The 23,729-nt window shown below is 37.6% G+C and overlaps 3 protein-coding genes across 4 annotated transcripts; all 3 read right to left on the bottom strand.

The window, feature by feature from the left end:
• Positions 1-3,835: 3,835 nt before the first annotated feature.
• Positions 3,836-5,074, bottom strand: LOC139478424 (uncharacterized). The gene is made up of 2 exons (XM_071260879.1): positions 5,020-5,074; positions 3,836-4,443 (listed from the first exon to the last, which is right to left on the bottom strand). The coding sequence occupies exons 1-2, from the start codon at positions 5,072-5,074 to the stop codon at positions 3,836-3,838; spliced, it is 663 nt and encodes a 220-aa protein (XP_071116980.1).
• A 7,318-nt stretch (positions 5,075-12,392) lies between these two features.
• Positions 12,393-14,021, bottom strand: LOC139480493 (uncharacterized). Of its 2 annotated transcripts, XM_071263583.1 has the most exons (3): positions 13,973-14,021; positions 13,276-13,416; positions 12,393-12,769 (listed from the first exon to the last, which is right to left on the bottom strand). In XM_071263583.1, the coding sequence occupies exons 1-3, from the start codon at positions 14,019-14,021 to the stop codon at positions 12,393-12,395; spliced, it is 567 nt and encodes a 188-aa protein (XP_071119684.1). The 2 variants fall into 2 exon arrangements, with proteins under 2 accessions (XP_071119684.1, XP_071119683.1); XM_071263582.1 differs by lacking the exon at positions 13,973-14,021 and having other exon boundaries at positions 13,276-13,489.
• Positions 14,022-19,473: 5,452 nt separating this feature from the next.
• LOC139480509 (uncharacterized) lies at positions 19,474-21,087 on the bottom strand. Its single transcript, XM_071263602.1, has 3 exons — positions 21,039-21,087; positions 20,342-20,482; positions 19,474-19,850 (listed from the first exon to the last, which is right to left on the bottom strand). The coding sequence occupies exons 1-3, from the start codon at positions 21,085-21,087 to the stop codon at positions 19,474-19,476; spliced, it is 567 nt and encodes a 188-aa protein (XP_071119703.1).
• Positions 21,088-23,729: the final 2,642 nt, after the last annotated feature.

The following is a 23,729-nucleotide window of genomic DNA, read 5'->3' as shown; positions in this document are numbered from 1 at the left end:
TTAGGTAAGTATCAACCATCTTGGATTTTTACTGACGGTATCCGGGCTCGTATGGGGTTGGTCAATCTCACTTTAGGGCATTAGAAAGAGGTTTATGGTGAAGAAAGTTTAAGCTTGAAGGCTAGCGAAGGGAGGTAGTTGGGGTTTATTTAAGCTAACGCATGTGTCCTCTTTATAATCAAGGGATAGAGGGTGAATACCATTTTACTTTAATATGAAATTCCTATAAGAACATAAACACCTACATCTGTCTACTCTGTATTATCATAATCAGAATATGTATATATTTAGAACGCTTCTGTCTTCAAACGATGAAAAGTTATTAAGAAACGTATGTAAATATCTATGTTATGAAATGAGTATTCCAGTTATGTCAAGCCGCGTCTGCTTGATGTGGGAGGAAATCCCGAAATTGTAGGCTGCGAATACATTACTATTTAAATTTTCACATCGCATCGGCAATATTGCAGCCATATAGTTATGGGGATATCATATTGCAGCCATATAGTGATGGGGATATTATTTGAGAATGAGCACAGAAGCAGAAAGAGAGAAGGAATTGCGTTGGCAGTTGGGAAATAAAGCGACTAAATGTCAATCACTGGATTGTCTGGTCAGACTCGATTATTTACAGATCGCCGTCATATAGCTGGAATATCGCTGAGCGCGGCGTAAAAAGGCAAACAAACAAACAAACAAACAAACATTAGGTCGTCACTTACGACGAGCAATAAAGTGCTGGAACACTTTTTATAAATATTTAATATTTAATATTCATATAATGATTTTGTGGCCTAGAATTTACCGATTTTGGGATAGTCATATAGGTTACCGGACCCACCTCAATCTGCAAGTTCCTATCAATGAGTTGGGTTTGACGCCGCTTTTAACAGTAGTCCAGTTATATCCAGCGTCTCAGCTTGAGGTGGGAGGAAAGCCCGAAGTGATGCAGGTCGTTTACCACTTTAATGAAACCCACGAGCCCGGGTATGGTGTTGACAAACCTACAAACAGGGGCGAACCGGGATTCGAACCCACAATCATAGGTTTCTGGCGTGCCCAACGGACGCAACTCTGCACAGCTAATTGCGGCGCCTTAAACGACTGGGTACTAAAATGCGCTTAGCATTTCTAAACATCGAATCCCCAGTGAAACCTTTCGTGCTTCATATATACTCTGCAAGGAAAGTAGGGGATATGCGAAAAATAACAGATGATTGGAGAAATACAAAGAGGTATCGAGTAATGGTTGTGGATGGATAGGAAAAGGTAATGACTGTGTGTGACATGACAATCAACAGAACATGTTGGCGGTGTTTGGGTGCAAACAACCAAGAAAAGCGACAGGAATGCGAAGTGAAAAATGAACTTTATAGATGACTTGACCAATGGGTTATGCCCCCACAATTGGTCAAACATTCGTATTTTGGCATGGTCCGAATCAATCTCCCAATGACAATTTGAGGGAGACATGTCCAGTCCTCTTGAACACGCGGTGGACGTTGACGTCGGCGAACAGACGTGCTCTGTTGGGGTAAGGTCAGGCATCATGGCTGGCCATTGTGATTTAGTCAGCAGTCGGTGGACACGAGCGTTATTTTCTTGAAAGACAAAACGTGGACCAGCATGGCGGATAAAAGACACAACAATTGGCGCCAATATGTTATCTAGGTAGTACTGTCCAGCGACCCTTCCATGCCTTCCTGGGGCGGTCGGGTAGCCTAGTGGTTAAAGCGTTCGCTCGTCACGTCGAAGACCCGGGTTCGATTCCCGACACGGGTACAATGTGTGAAGCCCATTTCAGGTGTCACCCGCCGTAATATTGCTCGAATATTGCTAAAAGCGGCGTAAAACCACACTCACTCGCTCACTCACTCACTCCATGCCTTCCTGGCAGTGGTTTTCTAGCAGTCCCAGTGAACCCGCCCCACATTACCGACTCACCCACAAATCTGTAACATTAACGATCGTTAGGACGCCCAAGACACGTCCACGCCTACCCAGAAAGTCCATTACTCGAGATCACCGGCGATTGTCCCAGTTTCTACGCTCATAATACTACTGGTGTCTGGCTAGAATGTGTAGATTTTTTAACTGTGATCCAACACGTGGTCGCCGAGCATGCAGATTAGCTGCATGAAGTAGATTTCTGGTCAGTAAGTTGAACACTAGTGTCCTTGCGCAAGTGAACAGAGATCTGATTGAATGTTTGGGCCCGATTTCGTAAAGCTTGGTTTCTGATTAATCGATCCTGGACTTAATCCTGATTAAGGCGCCCTTTGCAGGGTCGATCATCAACATTTTATGTTCTGCAGAAACATATTCCAAATCGGCAAATCACGGGCTGGGACACATTGCATGTATCGGATACTTCCCACTATCAGTCAGAAGCATGCCAAAAGGCACTAGGTGTTCTTCGCGTTGTAGACGACGCATTCCCAGAGACAGATTACCTGTTTTAGTGGTTAATAAAAATAAAAAATACTACTGGCTCTTTCACTAAAATGTCAAAATCAAGAATAGTGTAACATTCGGGTGTAACACAGGTGATGGATGGTCATTTGTATTACATTGCCCCAGGCTAAGGTAACACAGCCTCGACCAGACATCCTTCACATAACGTCGCCTTCGGCTCATCTCGGACAACACTGACAAGACGCCATTTTGAAACTAGTTTCATTCACGTGACTATTCCTGGACACAACACCATTTGGCCGTAGTCGTGCACCTTCTATAACTATTTAATTGTATAGCTTGTTAACTGTATAACTTGTTTCTGGTTGGTTTTCAAATTATCGTATACCTAATTTATATAAAGGCCGGAAAATCTGTGACTACATGTAATATCACTTCTCCATTGTTACCCGAACGATGTTTGCTCCGTAAATACCGGAATATGCCGAGTGGGATCGAGTGACAAGTCGAGTGGGCTCTTGTAATGCAGAAATAACGCAGTTACTCCTACTGAAGCGCAGATTAGTCTTTGTCAACACTATGTTTCTAAAATGTAAATAATGCATACTTAATATCTATATTAATATTGTGCACTTTACACTTTCGCCTTGATATGAGTTTTAACACTGTTGTTATTGATGTGTTAATAATTCCCTTCAACACAGGCGGGAAAGTGTATGATAGTGTATGAACAGGACGTCTACGTTTATTACGAACACGCTCATAACGAACTGACGCATATATAACGAACTTGTTTTTTGTCCCGGCCATTTACTGTATATATGCTGCATATATGCTTATAACGAACTACGGTTATTACGAACTAAAATTACTGATCCCTTTGAGTTCGTTATAACCGTAGTTTACTGCATATTGTTTATATACAAAGGTGAAAACTCTTCATGCGTGATATGTTGAAAGTGATGAATTTATGAACTCAGGTAGATCTATCTACGTGAAGACATATCTCTTGTTATTAATACCATGTTAAATTTAAACCAGTGAATAATGATGCTTATCCAAAGTGAACATAAATAGTGAACAGTTTTAAAAATAAAATAAAAATCTGTTTAATAAATAAATAAATTATCGTATAAAAATGTGTACATAATTATATTCTTAAATGTAGTCCTGACCAACAGGAAAACATAATATTCTACATGGTGTTAAAGTTGGCATGTAGGTTTGAAACAACAAACTCTATAGCATGTATGATTAAAGAAATTTTATTCAATAAATTATTATTGTTTTAAATTATTCAATAAATAGTCATGATATAATGGTTTTGGACGTGCATCGTGGGATACCATCCAACAAACATACAAAAATAATCAACCTCTTTGTGTTCACTCAAATATTTCACCACAGTTTAGTCAATTCTTTAGTTCATCGCTTCACTAAGAGTCATCATCATGAATGGGTTCATCCTCTGGCCTCTCTGGGTGCCGCTGTTCATGAAGGCCATCATGGGCAGCATGTTCTCATACCCTTGGTTCATCATGTAGAAGGGGAGCATGTTGTTGCCCTGCCTCGAGTTCATCATCATTCCGAGAGTTGCCATGTGCCTTCCTTGGTCCATACCCATCATCATAGGAAGCATGTAAGAGTTGACGTTGTTGGTGTTCCCTAAGGCTTGGTAATGGTTGTTGGCGGGCAAGATGTTGCCACGGTAACCATTATTAGTAGGCATACTATTGCCGATGGTCATTGGATAGACCGGGTTGTTCGTCATTGGGTATCCTTGGGTATTCGCCATTAGATATCCTTGGGTGTTTGCCATGGGGTACCCTTGAGTGTTCATCACGGGGAATCCATATGGGGCGTGTGGGTTTGTCGTGGGGTATCCTTGGGTGTTCATCATATGATAGTTTGGGATGTTTGTTGAAGGGTTTCCTTGTGGGACGTGGGTATTTGTTGCAGGATTTCCTTGTGGGACTGTAGCACTTGTCTGAGCATCGACAGTTGTGGCATTAGTTGCAGGGGACTGCGCTGTTAAACAGAAACCATACCTCACAAATCACCATCTCTTACTAATTGAATATTTTGCTAAATAATTTTGAAATATATTTCAAAACACTTTAATAAAGTATTCAATCAGTAACGCCTATTAGCAAAAAGTTGGCTTTAGTTGTTGGATTTCAGCCAAGCGATAATTATATCTAAATAAAATCGACAATTTCTTTTTATAACAATATTTGTAATTACAATAAACTACGTTTATAACGAACACGCTTATAACGAACAGACGGAGATAACGAACTGTTTTTTTTGTCCCGGCCATTTGCTGTATATATGTTATATATGCTTATAACGAACTACGGTTATAACGAACTACGGTTATAACAAACAAAAATTAGTGGTCCCTTTGAGTTCGTTATAACCGTAGTTTACTGTATAATAAAAAAGACCCAGCCCTTTCCATGATCATAAGAAATCTCTGCAAAACTCACAGTCCATTGTACGATTCCAACTATATAATAAGCATGTATTTATGAATCACTATCAAATACATAGAACTGAACAGGCTTTATGTTCAACTCAATCACCATAGAAAGATCAACTCACCTCGAGCGACGACACCGAACACGACAGCCACCACACACAGAAAGAAAACCTTCATGTTAATGTTATTTCGTCTGTAAGTAAAGAATAAATACATTACAGTAAATAGTACATCATTTAAATAAAGCGACAAAACCCTTTCCATATCCAAAAGAAATATCTGCATTAAGCAGAGTCGACTGTACAATTCAGACTATATCATGACCATGTGTTTATGAATCACTATCAAATAGTGATGATACCAGGTGTTCGCGAAAAGGTGAGCGTATCCTGACCCACCGGTGGCACCCGTCACAAACACATGCAAAGGCACGTCAATTGTTCACCTGAAAAAACAACATGGGAACATATGGTACAAGTCCGAATAGGGAATTGCAACGGAAATGATTTTTGTCACTGATACGTCAAATTTGGTAATGTCCTCTAAATGTGTACCATAAAACTTTTTGAAAGCTCTACAGAGGCCTTGAATGTTGGAACCTTGATTAAACAGCTTCAGAGCAAGAGTCGTATGACGCTCTTTGAAATCTTGGCCGAAAGAGAATGTTGCGACATGTAAACACCAAAATAGAATAGATACAAATGCCCGTATCCTATTGCACATCGTATTGGTAGAGGTTCAGTAAATACTATGAATATAAGAATGTATCGTAAAGCTTCAACTATTTAGAATGTAAATACAGATACAGAATTAACACACTATGTAAACTAAAGTAAATATTAAATTCTATAAGTGTCAACATGGTAACAAAACAAACGCATTAAGATAAGATGCATACACGTAAAGCAACCTGGACCCACAAAGTTACCTTCAAGATGCAAGAAGATGCTGGAGATGAGTGTTGTCTGGGACAGAGTATGTGGTATATATACCACTTCATATCACATCACTCTTCAGATCATTCCAGTTTCTTCGTGTCCGAGATGAAGTAATACATCTAGAATGTCATAATTACCTAATTCACTCACTAATAAAGCAACGTATTGCGTTAGGTTGGACATATACATTCTTCCCTCAGGCGTTTCCTGACACAAAGCTTCTTCATGTTTATAGACCGGGTGTTGGTTTTGTGACTTGTCCTGCATCAGTGTTGGACAGATCCTCATTTCTGCGACAAGGCCAGGCTACCGAAGGATGTTTTGTTTGTTTGTTTGTTTGTTGTTTAACGCCGCACTCAGCATTATTCCAGCTATATGACGGCGGTTTGTAAATAATCGAGTCTGGACCAGACAATCCAGTGATCGACATCATGAGCATCGATCCACGCAATTCGGATCGATGATATGCATCAACCAAGTCAGCGAGCCTGACCACCCGACCCAGTTAGTCGCCTCTTACGACAAGCATAGTCGCCTTTTACGGCAAGGATGGGTTTACTGAAGGATGCTCCACCGGGACAACCGTGTTATGTTAATTGTTTAAACGTTTTGTTAAACTATAACAATACCAATTTTGTCTGTTTAGTTAAATAAGTAACAACATATAAAGAAGTGCAATACGTGCAAATAAGTCATGTCTGCGACATACCGAATGAACCCCTCACATATACGCAGTTTTCCTTTCTATTGGAAGGAAAAAAACAACATGTCAATATACAAAGAAGGAATTCTGACATGTTTGTTTGTTGTTGAACGTTCAATATCTAACAACTTAGCCTTATATAATTCAATACCTTACCACTTAGTCTATATAATGCAATACCTTACCACATAGTCTATATAATTCAATACCTTACAACTTAGTCTATACAATTCAATACTTTACCACTTAGTCTATAAAATGCAGTACCTTACCACTTAGTCTATATAATTCAAGACCTTACTACTTAGTCTATACAATTCAATACCTTACCACTTAGTCTATATAATGCAATACCTTAGCACTTTGTCTGTACAATTCAATACTTTAACACTTAGTCTATACAATTCAATACCTTACCACTTCGTCTAGACAATTCAATACTTTACTACTTAGTCTATACAATTCAATACGATGATAAACCATTAATTACTTTGGGTAATTTCAGAGCTTATTTCTCAGGTATACGAATTACGATATGCTCTTGAAGTATTTGATAAAAGAAGGATGTAAGATATAGCATCAGTGCATCAGTGCAAAGTACCATTTAACATTGAGCTTGCGTCTATTGTATCAGTGCGCTTCCTGTAGAAATGGTATGTATGTAGTTTGTTTAGTTGCCGAGGAAGAGTTTCCTTTTCAGTGTTTACGCCGGATATAAATATTATACAAGTGGCAAACTAAGACAAATTTATATTCATTTGCAATTCCATTGTTACATAATGAACATACACGCAATAAATACTGAATGATACTTTCTTAAAGTTACTGTATACTGGTATAAATATTGATCAGGTTCTACATCATGAGTACTATCAAATAGTGATGCCCCACCGGAGGCATCCATCACAAACACATGCAAACGCGGGAATATTATGGTAAAAGTCAAAATAGGAAATTGGATCGGACATCGTTTTGGTCACTGATGCGTTAAATTAGAAAATGCCTTCCTCATGTCAACCATAAAACTGTCCTAGGGCATTGATTGTTGTAGCTCTGATCAAATAATATTCATTAAGTGTCGTTTGACGCTCTTTGAAATCTTCGAAGAAAAAGTATGCTCGATTCACCTTAGTAGACACGTAGAAGGCAAGAGCTGCTGGAATATTGCTAGACATAAATGGAAATTAGACAGTCGAAATCTTTCCTCTTGCAATACAGTCTTGTGTAAATCATTACACAAGGGATATAATATGACAAAATAATGTACATTTTCAATTCCATTGTTACATAATGGGCAGACATGTAATAAATGATTCGGTGGTTCTACTTCATGAGCAAGTGTTCATGAATCACTATCAACTATTGATGTAGCCAGTTATTCGCGAAAAGGTGTGCGTATCCTGCCCCATCGGTGGCAGCCATCACAAACACATGCAAAGGCAAAGAGTATGTTCGATTGCAGCTCAAAAGTACCATAAAGTGGACGCTAAGGCTAGAGCTGCTGGAATATTGCTCGACGTGAAGGGGACTTTGACTATTGGACTGTCGAAATCATTCCTCTTGTCATGCAGTCTTGTGAATAGTTTTTGACACTATGAATCTTTATGCATAGATCTAAATATGTAACGGATAAGAGGTTTCAGTCTTCTCCTTTATTCCTAAATTAGGTGGATAAATCAGTGGAAGGGTATTAACTATTTGACCGTTATTGAACGTTATCAGATGATGGATACACCTGAAGCTAAAGTTAAACTTGTTGGCCAAATTTCCTTGTTTTCATTTTGACGATCCAAAAAAAGACTCGTATGCATAAAGAAACACACAACCAAGGTGGCGCCCATGGCCTGAATGTCCTATCCCCAAACGTGACACAGATGGTTTGCAAAATGTGTGAGTGGCGGGTGCTACTGGTAGGGAAGGATTCGTTGATCCTGTCCACGAACACCTGGTACGTCATTACTGCAAAAGTTTTAACATTTGCGGTGATCCATTCATATAATCTTAACCACTATTTTGACTTTTGAGCCCAATGGAATATCTGTCGGCAGTTAATCCAGACTTGAATATGTTTTGGCATTAACATTATATATTTTTTGGAAGTCCAGCATTTCCCTCTTCTCAGTAAACTTCAGATGATATTTGCTTTCATTTTTGACAAATTGTCCTGAACCTTTGAATATAAAGATGAAACTATATCTATGGCAACCCTGTTTGATTTTCCTTATGTTTGTCGTGTTGATATGAGAGTACATGGCATGTTTTCTGGAATTTTTAACATTTCTGTCACATATCAACATTTACTGCTTTACCGTTTTTGTTAAGATGAATGGCATTATAAATTTCCTCATTGTAACGCAAGCGTCAAGAACAGACACGAATAATGGACACTTTTAGCAGATATATCTTTTTATTTATGGAATTTATTCTTATGCCATGTATGCTGACGTCTGTTGACATACCAGTAGACGCAGGTTTTGAAATACCTCTAATGACCTTCCACATTGATGATGTATTTCCCGTAGGAGCATTCAGCCCATATACCGTAACGTCCTCAACGACCACCTTTGCTTGTCTACGTGTGTTTTTACGTTGGTTATGTGATTCCATCAATAGCTCTGAGATAGTAATACTCCCAGTTGAAATTAGAAGATGTTATTAGGAGTTACTACGTACTTTCGTGTTGATGCTTTGTGGATCCAGAACGGGTCCCTGAACGGTACATTATGATGACGAAAGGGACATTATTATACAATCACATACAACAATCATTTCCTTGTGTAGGGTAAAGACAAGGCAATGTTTGCAAACGATTGCAATGCCCCTCAGATTTAGAGTGAGTGAGTATGGTTTTACGCCGCTTTTAGCAATATTCCAGCAATATCACGGCAGGGACACCTGAAATGGGCTTCACACATTGTACCCATGTCGGGAATCGAAACCGGGTCTTCGGCGTGACGAGCGAACGCTTTACCCACTAGGCTACCCGACCGCCCCCTCAAATTTAGATGCTGTAGCAGTTTATTAAAGTAATATATACTTTTGAAATGAACACAACAAAGGTACGTTCTTACTCCACACAAATGAACACAACCCTTACCCTTAAATTGTATTTCGAATATTAAACAACTCCTTTACATTGCAGAATATTTAACGTAGATACAGATCGATCTCATACGCGTATATTGATCTTCAAATATTTCTTATTTTGATATGGGGGCACGGGTGGCCAAGGCCTCTAAGGCGCCGCGATTCTCTGTGCAGAGTTGCGTCCCTTGCGCACGCCTGAAACCTATGGTTGTGGGTTCGAATCCCGGTTCGCCCCGTTTATGTTTCTAGGTTTGTCAGCACCATACCCGTGCTCGTGGGTTTCACCGAAGTGGTAAACGCTGAGACCTGCATCACTTCGGGCTTTCCTCCCACATTAAGCTTGACACGCACAGAATTCTTTAAATACTCTCTTGATAATACCCTGTCGTATTTGGAAATATTATTCAATACAATAATGGATACCTCTTACTTTCCAAAAGGTTGGACACTTGGAACTATCGTTCTAATTCACAAAAAGGCTCAGTGACTGATGTTGAAAATTATAGGGGGATTACACTTACCAGTATATTCAGTAAGATATTTCTTAGCATTATTAATAAACGCATGGTATTGTGGTTGGAAGCACTTGATAAGATTGAGGAAGAGCAAGCAGGTTTTCGACAAGGTTACTCAACCACTGATAATATGTTTGTTCTCCAGGCTCTTATAGATAGGTATATTCAACGTAAACGTGGAAAATTGTATGCTATATTTGTAGATTTTTCGAAAGCATTCGATTCAGTCTGTAGAGATAAGTTATGGTATCTATTTAATTCACATGGTGTCAGTAATAAAATGGGTAAATTGTTATGTGGTATTTATAAGGAAGTTAAATCATGTGTTAAACAAAACGGCATGTATTCAGATTCTTTTATATGTCATACTGGTGTACGCCAAGGATGTGTATTAAGCTCTTTTTGTTCTGTTTTTTTTATATTAATGAGCTTGCAGCCCAAATCAAAAGAAATTACGATGATGGTATACAATTACATCCTGAACTTATAAAAATATTTATGTTACTATTTGCAGATGATATAATCATGTTCTCGAGTACTGTAAAAGGTTTACAAACTTTGATAAATCAGCTAGAATTGTACTGTGATACGTGGAAACTTAATGTTAATCTAGATAAGACAAACATTGTTGTATTTAGCAAAGGAAATACGCTGTCAAAAAACGAAAAGTGGTACTTTCATGGACAATTACTCAAAACTGAAACCTCATATAAATATCTTGGTGTAATATTTTCAAGTGAATTATCATGGAACCGACATATATGTAATGCAGCAATCCAAGCTAAAAAGATGCTATTGGGCATTTTACACACGTTTGAACATTTTAGCGAGTGTGCTTATAAATCTTTCTTCAAAATCTTTGACACAAAAATAGCTCCTACTCTTTCCTATGGTTCAAAAATATGGGGTTTCGCAGAGGCTAAAGAAATTGAATCCGTACATTTATACGCATGCAAAAGATTTCTTGGTGTTAAACATAGTACGTCTAACGTAATGGTTTAAGGTGAATGTGGTCGCATGCCCTTGTATATATATCACTACTTAAAAATCATAAGATATTGGTTAAAATTACTAAAAATGCCAGTAAGTAGATTGCCAAAAAATGTTATAATATGATGCTATTGTATGAAAAGAATGGAGATCAAAATTGGGCATACAATGTTAAATGTCTACTGTATAAATGTGGGTATGGTTACATCTGGGAAAACCAATGTTTCTTAGAGAATCATGCCATGTTCATATCGAAAATAAGGCAGACGCTTTTTGACATGTACTTTCAAACATGGAGATCTACTGTAGATGTTTCTAGCAAATGCGAATATTATAGATATTTTGAAAAGCAAATATGCGCAGAAAAATATTTAACTGATGTAAATATACGAAAATGCAGAATATCATTAACACAATTTAGATGCAGCTCAGACAGGTTAATGGTTGAAGTTGGCAGACACAACAAAATACCCAAATGTTTAAGATTATGTAAACAATGTTCTTTAAATGTTGTCGAAGATGAATTTCATTTTCTACTTGTATGTTGTAAATATGATAATTTAAGGAAAAAATATATTGAACAGAAATACTATGTACATCCAAACATATCCAAGTTTATCTCTTTAATTTCACATGTAAGCAAAACGGCTATACAAAATCTCTCTCTCTCTTTATATCGAAATTTAGAAATATATAGAAATGAATCCTTGTAACATTCCTAACCGCTTCCACATTGTCATGTATTCTGTACTATGGGCCTGTGGTCTTACAGTTATATATGAATAAACTGATTGACACGCCGTGATATAACGGGTATACTGTTAAAAGCGGCGTTAAACCCAGCTCACTCACTCACTGTCTCGATTATATGGTAAATACTTTCACATTGTGAATTGGGAATGAACGTATGAACAGTATCATCAATACGGCGACACTGTAAATGTATTGTCACGTTCATGCGGAAGCCTCTCTGGTTGCCGCTGTTCATGATCCCAATTTAGTGTGTGAGGACGAATGTAATGTAACGGTATCATCAATTCGCCGAAAGTACACGTGTTGTATATAGGTTTAAAACAACAAACGCATCAGCATGTATGATTGAAGAGATTTTATTCAATAAATTATTATTTCATTAATTAGTCAATAAATAATCACGATGTCAACGTTTTGAGAGTGCATCATGGGATACCATCTAATAAACATACATAAATAATCAACCTCTCGCATTCACTCAAATATTACACCAGAGTTTAGTCAATTCTTTAGTTCATCGCTTCATGAAGGGTCATCATCATGAAGGGGTTCATCATCTGGCCTCTCTGGTTGCCGCGGTTCATGAAGGCCATCATGGGCAGCATGTTCTCATACCCTTGGTTCATCATGTAGAAGGGGAGCATGTTGTTGCCCTGCCTCGAGTTCATCATCATTCCGAGAGTTGCCATGTGACTTCCTTGATCCATACCCATCATCATAGGAAGCATGTAAGAGTTGATGTTGTTGGTGTTGCTCTTGTAACCAGTTGCAGTGGACGCGGCGCTGCTTTGGTAACCACTGTTACCATTCGCTTGGTAGGCGTAGTTGTTTGACATTGGGTAAGCGTTGGTATTCGTCGTGGGGTAAGCTGGTGCAGGTGCTTGAGCTGGTAGCAAAAAATGTTAATCGTTCACTTATACTAATATTACTTTACTTATATCGTTTAAATGCTACTGTTACTGCTACAGCTACTGCTACTTCTACTTCTACTGCTAGGACTACTATTGTCGCAACTACTACTACTACTGCTACTACCACTGACGGGTGAAAATCCGGGTTACATTAGGTTTCAGCAACACATTCTTACCGTAAGAGGCGACTATGCTTGTGGTAAGAGGCGACTATACTTGTGGTTAGAGGCGACTAACGGGATCGGATGACCAGGCTTGCTGACTTGGTTGATGCATGTCATCGTATCCCATTTGCGAAGATCGATGCTCATGGTGTCAATCACTGGTTTGTCTGGTCCAGAATAGATTATTTATAGACCGCCGACATATAGCTAGAATACTGTTGAGTGCTGCGTTAAATAAACAACAACAACAAACAACAACAACAACCACTCCCGCTACCACACTACTACAACTGCTGTGTTATTATAAACTGAATTACCTTGGTTACCGTTGTTGGTGGATAAACCGTTACCATGGTAACCATATACCGGGGATACAGTGTTGCCTTGGCTGTGATGGCTGTACGTTGGAGGGAAACTAAACTGGTTGACGTTGTTATAAGCATGTGCAGTACTTTGAGCTGGAAAAGAATGATGAGAGTTATGATATTGCAACAGAACTGTGCACAGTGTCTTATCTTTGAGAATATTCATGAATTGTATTCGTAACACAAACTATACGTGTATATACTCACCGATAAAAGAAACACAAACCAAAGAAACATATAGAGAAGTGTGTACTTTAAGAATGTTCACCAATTAATGTTAAACTAACAATCAGTCAAGTGTTACCACAGAGTGTCTTCATTGCTTTCAAGATATGCTGCACGTGATTTCCAAACTTGACACGCTAATCCTGCACGAGACAAATGGTGCTTCTCGAGACATGTTTCTATGACGTCTGATGTAATGCTTTCATGAGCATCGGTTCACATAACATAACAGTATGTTCCTTTGTGGATCGAACAAATCTACTATCTCTTAAATATGAGTAAGCCTTCATGTATTAACCAACATGTATGGAATTTGCGTTTCTTTTGGTGGTGAGTACATGTTGTGCAATTTATTAATTCGCACAGATAAAGATATGTAGTTAATATTTGTAATGCATAGATGTATCCACGAATATTTACTTACCATTGGCTGCAGCGCCAAAGAGAGCAATACAGAGGCATATGATCTTCATTTTGTCTGAAAAATATACTTTGTAAATTTCAGAATATTCTGATTTACTGTCATAAATTCGTCTGTAAAAGTTTTGGTACTGTTTTGTACTAAGATGCTGGAAGATGCAAATGAACGTTTGAGTTAAATACACGGCACTTCTCGAACATTTGTATTGATTGATCTTCACACTTAACATGCATTCTCTAAACTATATTAATTGTAATAGTTTTCCGATCATGAATACAACACAGCCTTATAAGAAGTAATAGTCCAAAATTCCCAAATGTCAGTAAAACTAGCCAATGTATAGATATGTATGCATCATCATAGCTGATAAAACCAAAGAATTTACCTGGCTTGGATTGCCCCTGTACCGAACTAGAGTGCTACTGTAACTAATGAAGCCAATGATACTATCACTAGCTCAGCTGCAGTTTATAAACCATACGTTACGGAATCAGCAATAAGTGCAACACGACTTGTCTAAGATGGTATTAACTACGAGTCAATGGGACCACACGTAATACACTACAAGGTGTCAGTCGGCGCTTCACGCTGTTTTGTAATAATACAAGGTTGACACGAGTGCTATTATGGGTGATTGATATCCATGTACAACTCATGTCGCGATTACATTTAATTGTTTAACAAATACTCAGATGTTCCTAATTAATATGTTTGTGGGATTCGACCTACCATGATTGTAGTAATTTAGGGAATTCAGAATATCATTGGAAGCTTTCCCTTAAGTTCGTTGACGGTTGTTTGTCTTAAATAAAAGGTCTATCACTTTGAAGTATTTTTTTATTTGTAAAATAAAGCCAATGTGTTCTTTTGTTGTGTTACGCTATAAGCAACTGCAATAAACATGTTATTCTTATGGATGAGGATTCGAAGTACATGCTGTTTCAGGCGATATTGTAGAAACATATTTAAAACTTTAAATGTTTTTAAACAAGTACATAATATATGAGTTGTCTTAAATGTGATATGAGACATAATTAATTTCCATAAGTTCGCAAACACTTGATGACTTCACAGATTTTCAGATATCCCTTCATATACTTTTTAGCCCTAGTTTGCCTTTTACGCAAAAAGGATTCTCGTTCGAAAAAAATGGACTCATATAGGCTTTCTAAGGTTTAATAAAACTTAAAACAGACTACTTATAAAGACGGGTATATATTTCTGAACATAAAACTGATGGAATCTTTAAATAGTTTGAGTGCTAATATATTCCTTCAAATCGAATACAAAATTATTGACAATGCTGTTTACATCTTGTACAATTCTTTAACCAAAAGAAATTTTTAAATGTTAATGTTCTAAAATCCACTGTGATATTGCTGCTATATTGTTAAAAGCGTCAACAAACCAAACTCACTCACTCATTCACCTTTTCCGAAATGTACATCAATATGAATTGTTGAAACTATGTTCAGACATTTTCATTAAATAGTTTGTTATATGCATAAAATATACATCACCTTGAACCCGGATACCTACTTTAGACCACTATTCAATGGATTGTATGTGCTTTAAAAGTAAAATAATCTTGAACAGAGAGGTTAAATCCCATTTGTCTTCACCAACACGTTCAGAGTGAATGGGTGAGTTAGATTTTTACGCCGCTTTTAGCAATATTCCAGCAATATCACGGCGGGGGACACCACAAATGGGCTTCACACATTGTACCCATGTCGGGAATCGAACCCAGGTCTTCGGCGTGACGAGCGAACGCTTTAACCACGAGGATACCCGACCGCCCCGAAATACTTTTAGATACTTGATAGGATCTGATACTGATATAACAAAATGAGTCACATTTATTTATGGATCCTAAATACTATCAGAAACTATCTACCACACATAAATAATAAGTGTATATAATATAACTCAATGCCTGTTACAGATTTATTTATATTTGTAAATCAAAATGTTGGTCTTCTAAAAAATATTCGTATATCGTTCTAACGAAATCAGTGCTGTTTTAAACATACTACGAACAACACGTTCTGTGTAATCTCACTGGTAAGTTAGATATACCTTAACAGCATCAGAGGAACGACGGATGTCCACATGATTGTATTCAATATGAATCAAAAGAACATAAGACCCAGGTAGCATGCCACGAATGCGTCTAGGTATCCCTGTAATGTTGTATTACAACACAACAAGAGGGAGTGATGGGCACATTGACAGTCGCTGACATGGGGGCCTCTTTGTCACGTGATGCAGTTTATGAGGTGTTTTATATAATACACAACGTGGTGTCTGTAATTTATTGAGGGAATTCACATATATGTTATATATACTGTAGCCTGTATCGTAGGAGTATCATCTTATTTAATAAACTTGATCGAGAAATAGTCTAGAAGCATATTGTATTCTAGGCCATCGGACCATATACATAAGTTCAAAATATGTACAATATAATACTTGTATTATCCTTGCGCCTATCGTTATAATGTGCTTCCTGTAGACATGGTATATATGCATAACTTTATTTCATTTGTGAGGAAGAGTTTCATTTTAAGTGTTTCAGACAAATATAAAAGATGAGAGGTATTGTTTTTGTCATAATAGAAGGGATAAATGGAGATATTCATTTTCAATTTTCATTGTTCCGTAATGGGCATACACGTATAAATACTGAACGATATGGTCTGAAAGTCATTGTATACAAATAAATCTCAGGTTCTACATCATGAGCATGTGTTGATGAATCACTATCAAATAGTGATGATACCATGTGCTCGCGAAAACATGAGCGTATTCTGACCCACCGGTGGCACGCGTCACAAACACATGCAAAGGCAAGTCAACTGTCAAACACGGGGACATTATGGTAAAAGTCAAAACAGAAAATTGGGTCGGACATCATTTTTTTCACTGATGCGTCAAATTGGAAAATGTTTTCCAAAAGTCTACCATAAAACGTTTTGAAAGCTTTTCTAAGGCCTTGACTGTTGTAACCCAGATCAAACAACTCTCAGCAAGAGTCGTATGGCGCTCTTTGAAATCTTCGTGGAAAAAGTATGCTCGATTGAACCTCAAAAGTACACCAAAGTAGACACTAAAAGCTGGAGCTGCTGGAATATTGCTCGACAAAAAGGGAAAGTTGAAAGCATCCCTCTTGTCATACAGTCTCGTGTATAGATTTTGTAACTCTGGATCTTCATGCATAGATCTAAATATTGACTTTTCACTGACTATTTATAGTAACGATATCAGATGATGGATACACCTGAAGTTAAAGTTAAACTTGTTGGCCAATTTCCTTGTTTTGATTTGGCCAATCCGAAAAGAAATTGAGACTCGTATGCATAAAGAAACAGGTCAGCAAGGAGGGGAGCATAAACGGAGGACATGGAGTGCCTACTTCTTGCCTGAATGTCCTATTCCCAAACGTAACACAGATGTAACTCTATTTACAGCAACCCCGTTTGTTTTTCCTTAAGTTTGTCGTGTTGATACCAGAGTACATTGCATGATAATATTTTTTTTCAGCAGCATTTATCAATGCTGAGTCAGCTACAAAACAAATGTTTGGGCCGAGACATCAAAACAGCCCCCACTGTGTTGATAAATGAATACATTAATTTCTTCAACGTTTTTCTTTACTCATAAGCAGCAGAATCTTTGCACTTGTACACAGCAGACGTAATTCAAAAATGAACATGCCGGTTTCTTTTTAGTCTCAACAAAATGGGTAAATGCACTATTGTGTCACGGGATTTTCTCGACCACTTGATTGTCTGGTTTGTTTACAGTTTGTCGTCTCGTGTCAGGAGTACTGCTGTGCGGCATCAATTTCTGGATACTTACTTTTTATGCAAATTGTGTGAGTGGCGGGTGCTACCAGTGGAGCAGGAAAGTCATGCTATCCTATTCATCAATACCTGCTGTCATCACTGATTTTCAGTGGTCCGTTCATATACCTTTTACATCTAATTTGCCCTTTACGCCAAATGGAATCTATTTCTGTGGAGAATCTAGGCTAGTACTTTATTATCTCGCATTAACAATTTGTATTTACGTCGGTTACGGAACGTACAGTAAACGTGTGTTGTTTTATTACATCGAAAGATCTGAGATGCTAATAGTTCCAGTCTTAATTAGAGCTTGGTATTGGGAGTTAATAATGTCGTAGCACTGTGATTGCTTTGTGAAACGGGTCCCCTAAACGTTACACTATAATGACGAAAGGGACATAATCAACCAGTCACGTCAAAATATTAAATATCGGCTTGTAACGGGTTATGGGAATGGAAATGTTGGTAAACAACTGCAATACCCTTAGGGCACAGACCGCGACCTCGGAGTCAGTATACTGTGTCTGAGTGGGGTCTTCGTGTTAACTGTGGTATGGCATCTCAGTGGGAGAGCAATATCAAATCGGAATTAGTCCTGGCTAGTACAAGCAGACACACATAATCACACAAACGTGGATGCACGTTGCTATATGATAAGAAATAATAACCTTCATTCCATGTCACCTCATCAACACACCGTCAGGGTAAGATGCTGAAACAATCTATCTGTCTTAGTAGTGAATACTTTTCAAAAGACTCCATCAAAAGTACTTTCCTCCTCTTAATTTGTATTTCTAATTAAACGACTCGTTTACATTGTATAATGCAGAATGTAGAAACAGATATCGATCTCGTACGAGTATACACATCTGTAAATACTTCCTATTTTTATATGGTTCGTCTCATTCGTATCGTAAATGCTCAGCCATTCTAGTTGCCACTGTGCTTGAAAAGTAAAGCTTTCAAAACGTTTTATGGTAGACATGTGGAAGACATTTTCAAATCTGAAGCATCAGTGACCAAAATGATGTCCCTGCAATTCCCTATTCTGACTTGTGCCATATGTCCCCGTGTGTTTTTAGATGAACAATTGACTTACCTTTTTTTGTGACGGATGCCACCGGTGGTTCAGGATACGCTCACCTGGTATCATTACTATTTGAGAGTGATTCATAAACACATGCTCATGATCTAGTCGGAATGGTACTCGACTCTGCTTTATGTAGAGATTTCTATTGGATATGGAAAGGGTTTTGTCGCTTTTTGTGCCTCCACTTTGTGAATTAATCATGAGAAATTAACGTAATGAACAGTATCATCGATACGGCGACATGTATTGTCACGTCAATGCGGAAGCTTCTCTTGTTGCCGCTGTTCATGATCTAGATTTAGTGAATGAGTTTGTTTGAACGAATGTAACGTAACGGTATCATCAATTGTTCACGTGTGGTATATAGGTTTAAAACAACAAACATATAGCATGTATGATTCAAGAAAGTTTATTCAATAAATTATTATTGTTTCATAAATTAGTCAATAAATAGTTCGTGATATAAACGTTTTGAGAGTGCATCATGGGATACCATCTAATAAACATACATAAATAATAAACCCCTTGTGTTCACTCAAATATTACACCACAGTTTAGTCAATTCTTTAGTTCATCGCTTCATGAAGAGTCATCATCATGAAGGGGTTCATCCTCTGGCCTCTCTGGGTGCCGCGGTTCATGAAGGCCATCATGGGCAGCATGTTCTCATACCCTTGGTTCATCATGTAGAAGGGGAGCATGTTGTTGCCCTGCCTCGAGTTCATCATCATTCCGAGAGTTGCCATTTGACTTCCTTGATCCATACCCATCATCATAGGAAGCATGTAAGAGTTGATGTTGTTGGTGTTGCTCTTGTAACCAGTTGCAGTGGACGCGGCGCTGCTTTGGTAACCACTGTAACCATTCGCTTGGTAGGCGTAGTTGTTTGACATTGGGTAAGCGTTGGTATTCGTCGTGGGGTAGGCTGGTGCAGGTGCTTGAGCTGGCAGCAAAAAAATGTTTATCGTTTACTTATACTAATATTACTTTCCTTATATCATTTATCTGCTACTGTTACTGCTGCTGCTGCTGCTGCTGCTACTACTACTACTACTACTACTACTACTTCATCTACTACCAATGAGACACGTTAAAATCCGGGTTAGAATAGGTCTTCAGCAACCCTTGCCGTAAGAGGCGACTCTGCTTGTCGAAAGAGGCGACTAATGCGATCGGGTGTTCAGACTCGCTGACTCGATTGATGCATGTCATCGTATCCCATTTTCGTAGATCGATGCTCATGGTGTCAATCACTGGTTCGTCTGGTCCAGAATCGATTATTTACAGACCGCCGACATATAGCTGGAATATTGTTGAGTGCGGTGTTAAATAAACAACAACAACAACCACTCCCGCTACCACTACCACAACTACAACTACTACAACTATCACTAGCTGCCTTTACAACTGCTGTGTTATTGTAAACTGAATTACCTTGGTTACCGTTGTTGGTGGATAAACTGTTACCATGGTAACCATATATCGGGGATACAGTGTTGCCTTGACTGTGATGGCTGTTCGTTGGAGGGAAACTAAACTGGTTGACGTTGTTATAAGCATGTGCAGTACTTTGAGCTGGAAAAGAATGATGAGAGTTATGATATTGCAACAGAACTGTGCACAGTGTCTTATCTTTGAGAATATTCATGAACTGTATTCGCAACACAAACGATACGTGTATATACTCACCGATAAAAGAAACACGAACCAAAGAAACATATAGAGAAGTATGTTCGTTAAGAATGTACACCAATTAATGTTAAACTAACAATCAGTCAAGTGTTACCACAGAGTGTCTTCATTGCTTTCAAGATATGCTGCACGTGATTTCCAAACTTGACACGCTAATCCTGCACGAGACAAATGGTGCTTCTCGAGACATGTTTCTATGACGTCACATGTTATGCGTTCATAAGCATCGGTTCACATAACATAACAGTATGTTCCTTTGTGGATCGAACACATCTACTATCTCTTAAATATGAGTAAGCCTTCATGTATTAACCAACATGTATGGAATTTGCGTTTCTTTTGGTGGTGAGTGCATATTGTGCAATTTATTAATTCGCACAGATAAAGATATGTAGTTAATATTTGTAATGCATAGATGTATCCACGAATATTTACTTACCATTGGCTGCAGCGCCAAAGAGAGCAATACAGAGGCATATGATCTTCATTTTGTCTGAAAAATATACTTTGTAAATTTTAGAATTCTGATTTACTGTCATAAATTCGTCTGTAAACGTTTTGGTACTGCTTTGTACTAAGATGCTGGAAAATACAAATGAACGTTCGAGTTAAATACACGGCACTTCTCAAACATTTATATTGGCTAATCTTCACACTTAACATGCATTCTCTAAACTATATTAATTGTAATAGTTTTACGTTCATGAATACAACACAGCTATATCAGAAGTAATAGTCTAACATTCACAAATATCAATAAAACTAGCCAATTTATAAATATGTATGTATCATCATAGCTGATAAAACCAAAGAATTTACCTGGCTTGGATTGTCCCTGTACCGAACTAGAGTGCTACTGTAACTAATGAAGCCAATGATACTATCACCAGCTCAGCTGCAGTTTATAAACCATACGTTACGGAATCAGCAATAAGTGCAACACAACTTGTCTAAGATGGTATTAACTACGAGTCAAATTGACCACACGTAATACACTACAAGGTGTCAGTCGGCGCTTCACGCTGTTTTGTAATAATACAAGGTTGACACGAGTGCTATTATGGGTGATTGATATCCATGTACTACTCATGTCGCGATTACATTTAATTGTTTAACAAATACTCAGATGTTCCTAATTAATATGTTTGTGGGATTCGACCTACCATGATTGTAGTAATTTAGGGAATTCAGAATATCATTGGAAGCTTTCCCTTAAGTTCGTTGACGGTTGTTTGTCTTAAATAAAAGGTCTATCACTTTGAAGTATTTTTTTATTTGTAAAATAAAGCCAATGTGTTCTTTTGTTGTGTTACGCTATAAGCAACTGCAATAAACATGTTATTCTTATGGATGAGGATTCGAAGTACATGCTGTTTCAGGCGATATTGTAGAAACATATTTAAAACTTTAAATGTTTTTAAACAAGTACATAATATATGAGTTGTCTTAAATGTGATATGAGACATAATTCATTTCCATAAGTTCGCAAACACTTGATGACTTCACAGATTTTCAGATATCCCTTCATATACTTTTTAGCCCTAGTTTGCCTTTTACGCAAAAAGGATTCTCGTTCGAAAAAAATGGACTCATATAGGCTTTCTAAGGTTTAATAAAACTTAAAACAGACTACTTATAAAGACGGGTATATATTTCTGAACATAAAACTGATGGAATCTTTAAATAGTTTGAGTGCTAATATATTCCTTCAAATCGAATACAAAATTATTGACAATGCTGTTTACATCTTGTACAATTCTTTAACCAAAAGAAATTTTTAAATGTTAATGTTCTAAAATCCACTGTGATATTGCTGCTATATTGTTAAAAGCGTCAACAAACCAAACTCACTCACTCATTCACCTTTTCCGAAATGTACATCAATATGAATTGTTGAAACTATGTTCAGACATTTTCATTAAATAGTTTGTTATATGCATAAAATATACATCACCTTGAACCCGGATACCTACTTTAGACCACTATTCAATGGATTGTATGTGCTTTAAAAGTAAAATAATCTTGAACAGAGAGGTTAAATCCCATTTGTCTTCACCAACACGTTCAGAGTGAATGGGTGAGTTAGATTTTTACGCCGCTTTTAGCAATATTCCAGCAATATCACGGCGGGGGACACCACAAATGGGCTTCACACATTGTACCCATGTCGGGAATCGAACCCAGGTCTTCGGCGTGACGAGCGAACGCTTTAACCACGAGGATACCCGACCGCCCCGAAATACTTTTAGATACTTGATAGGATCTGATACTGATGTAACAAAATAAGTCACATTTCTTTATTGATCATTAATACTCTCAGAAACTATCTACCACACATAAATAATAAGTGTATATAATATAACTCAATGCCTGTTACAGATTTATTTATATTTGTAAATCAAAATGTTGGTCTTCTAAAAAATATTCGTATATCGTTCTAACGAAATCAATGCTGTTTTAAACATACTACGAACAACGCGTTCTGTGTAATTTCACTGGTAAGTTAGATATACCTTAACAGCTTCAGAGGAACGACGGATGTCCACATGATTGTATTCAATATGAATCAAAAGAACATAAGACCCAGGTAGCATGCCACGAATGCGTCTAGGTATCCCTGTAATGTTGTATTACAACACAACAAGAGGGAGTGATGGGCACATTGACAGTCGCTGACATGGGGGCCTCTTTGTCACGTGATGCAGTTTATGAGGTGTTTTATATAATACACAACGTGGTGTCTGTAATTTATTGAGGGAATTCACATATATGTTATATATTCTGTAGCCTGTATCGTAGGAGTATCATCTTATTTAATAAACTTGATCGAGAAATAGTCTAGAAGCATATTGTATTCTAGGCCATCGGACCATATACATAAGTTCAAAATATGTACAATATAATACTTGTATTATCCTTGCGCCTATCGTTATAATGTGCTTCCTGTAGACATGGTATATATGCATAACTTTATTTCATTTGTGAGGAAGAGTTTCATTTTAAGTGTTTCAGACAAATATAAAAGATGAGAGGTATTGTTTTTGTCATAATAGAAGGGATAAATGGAGATATTCATTTTCAATTTTCATTGTTCCGTAATGGGCATACACGTATAAATACTGAACGATAT

This window comes from Haliotis cracherodii, unplaced genomic scaffold (assembly GCF_022045235.1).
Source record: "Haliotis cracherodii isolate W230 unplaced genomic scaffold, xgHalCrac1.p SCAF_4, whole genome shotgun sequence".
NCBI classification, from domain to species: domain Eukaryota; kingdom Metazoa; phylum Mollusca; class Gastropoda; order Lepetellida; family Haliotidae; genus Haliotis; species Haliotis cracherodii.
This window is presented reverse-complemented; position numbering and strand designations above follow the sequence as displayed.